Genomic DNA, 2,002 nt, shown 5'->3' on the forward strand with positions numbered 1-2,002 from the left:
TTTTTTTTTTTTTTTTTTTTTTTTTTTTTTTTTTTTTTTTTTTTTTGTACCTTTTTTTTTATCTCATTTTTATGATCTTTTTTTAAGATGATTCGAAGAATGCTCATTTGAAAGAGCTGGATGGAGCTAAGGAAAGGCTAACGTTGTATGCTGCTGATCTTCTTCATTTTGAGAACCTTAAAGCCGCCATTATGGGCTGTGACGGTATTTTTCATACTGCATCACCCGTAACCGATGACCTTGTAAGTGAAGAAATTATTCAATGAGACTCACAACATGACTATCTTTCAGTTTGGTAGTAGTTTAACATTTACGATGGTGTGTATCGATAGGAAAAGATGGATGAAGCAATAATTGGAACAAAGAACGTCATAACGGCGGCGGCCGAGGCCAAAGTCCGACGGGTTGTTTTCACATCGTCGATTGGGACCGTGCACATGAACCCTAATCAGAACCCGGACATAGTGGTTGATGAGTCTTGTTGGAGTGACCTTGACTTTTGCAAAAACACTAAGGTAAGTAACATGGCATTTTTAACTTTTGCCTCTTTCTCAAAATATATTTTTCTTTTATTTTAATTTTGTATTTATAAATTTATCTAGTTTAATTAAAGGTCAGAGTAAAACAATAAACTAATAGAATAATGAGTAGCTGCCTCCTCCAATAACTTCGGGTGATAAAATTTGAATTTGTACTCTCTGGGCTTTCACTTTCGGGTTTTCTCTCAAGTGGAAGAGAAGGGAGAGAGTTCCACACCCTTATAAAAAATGTTTCGTTTCTCTTTTCAATTGATATGAGATCTCACAATTTATCCCTCTCGAGGCCTAGTGTTCTCACTGGCACTCGTTCCCCTCTCCAATCGACGTGTGATTATTGTGAGATCCCACATCGATTGAAGAGGGGAACAAAACATTTTTTATAAGGGTGTGGAAACCTCTCTGTAGTAGGCGTTTTAAAAACTTTGAGGGGAAGACTATAAGGGAAAGTGTAAAAAGGACAATATCTGTTAGCGGTGGGCTTGGACGGTTATAAATGGTATCAAAGTCAGTTATCAAACAGTGCGAGGCACTAGTCGGAGTAGAGCTAGTTCTCTCTCTATAATATACGCGTTTTAAAACTGTGAGGCTAACGGTGATACATAACAGAACAAAGTAGACAATATCTGCTCGTTGAAGTTGTGCATTACCCACTGATCTATATTGATTGCATATTGGACAGAACTGGTATTGCCATGCAAAGACAATAGCAGAACAAACAGCATGGGCAATGGCAGAAGAAAAAGGGGTTGATCTAGTGGTGGTGAACCCAATGCTGGTGCTTGGACCATTACTACAACAAACAATAAATGCAAGTGTAGTTCATATAATGAAGTATTTGACAGGGTCAGTCAAGACCTATGTGAATGCAGTTCAAGGTTATGTTCATGTTAAGGATGTTGCAAAGGTTCACGTTTTGGTTTACGAGACTCCCTCGGCCTTCGGTAGATATATTTGTGCCGAGACCATGCTTCATCGCGCAGAATTGGTTGAAATTTTGGCTGATTTGTTTCCCGAGTATCCCGTTCCTACTAAGTAAGTTTAAATCTCTCCTTCTCTAAAGATCAAAAGTGTTAATTTTAAACCGAAGGATATCAAAGGATTCAGAGTTATAATTAGGTATTTGTGTGTTGATATGGAATGGTAGGTGCTGTGATGAGAAGAACCCTAAGAAGAAAGCTTACAAATTTAGTGTAAAAAAGGTTAAAGACTTAGGCATGGCCGAGTTCATACCTGTGAAGCAATGCATATATGAAACTGTGAAGAGTCTTCAAGAGAAGGGTCATCTTCCACTTCCACTTCCAACTCGACCTCATCAATCTATGTCATTTTGCTAGTCGACGTCGGCACCATAGGGATTCACGAGACACTCGTCGTCGTTGTTCACTTAATCTTTGTCGTGAGCTGTTATAGTAGTTGTCCATCAGTGCACTTTTTTTTTTTTTTTTTTTTTTTTGTAATTACCT

The 2,002-nt window shown here is 38.0% G+C and overlaps 1 protein-coding gene across 1 annotated transcript in view; it reads left to right on the forward strand.

Moving 5' to 3' along the window:
• Positions 1–1,960, forward strand: part of LOC111492576 (cinnamoyl-CoA reductase 2-like) — a 2,319-nt gene extending 359 nt beyond the window's left edge. Inside the window, exons 2-5 of the mRNA XM_023141919.1 lie at positions 88–242; positions 333–515; positions 1,219–1,571; positions 1,684–1,960. Coding sequence (XP_022997687.1) covers positions 88–242; positions 333–515; positions 1,219–1,571; positions 1,684–1,873 — 881 coding nt within the window. The 3' untranslated portion in view covers positions 1,874–1,960. The remainder of the gene's footprint in view (positions 1–87; positions 243–332; positions 516–1,218; positions 1,572–1,683) is intronic.
• Positions 1,961–2,002: the final 42 nt, after the last annotated feature.

This window comes from Cucurbita maxima, unplaced genomic scaffold (assembly GCF_002738345.1).
Source record: "Cucurbita maxima cultivar Rimu unplaced genomic scaffold, Cmax_1.0 Cma_Scf00018, whole genome shotgun sequence".
Lineage (NCBI taxonomy): Eukaryota > Viridiplantae > Streptophyta > Magnoliopsida > Cucurbitales > Cucurbitaceae > Cucurbita > Cucurbita maxima.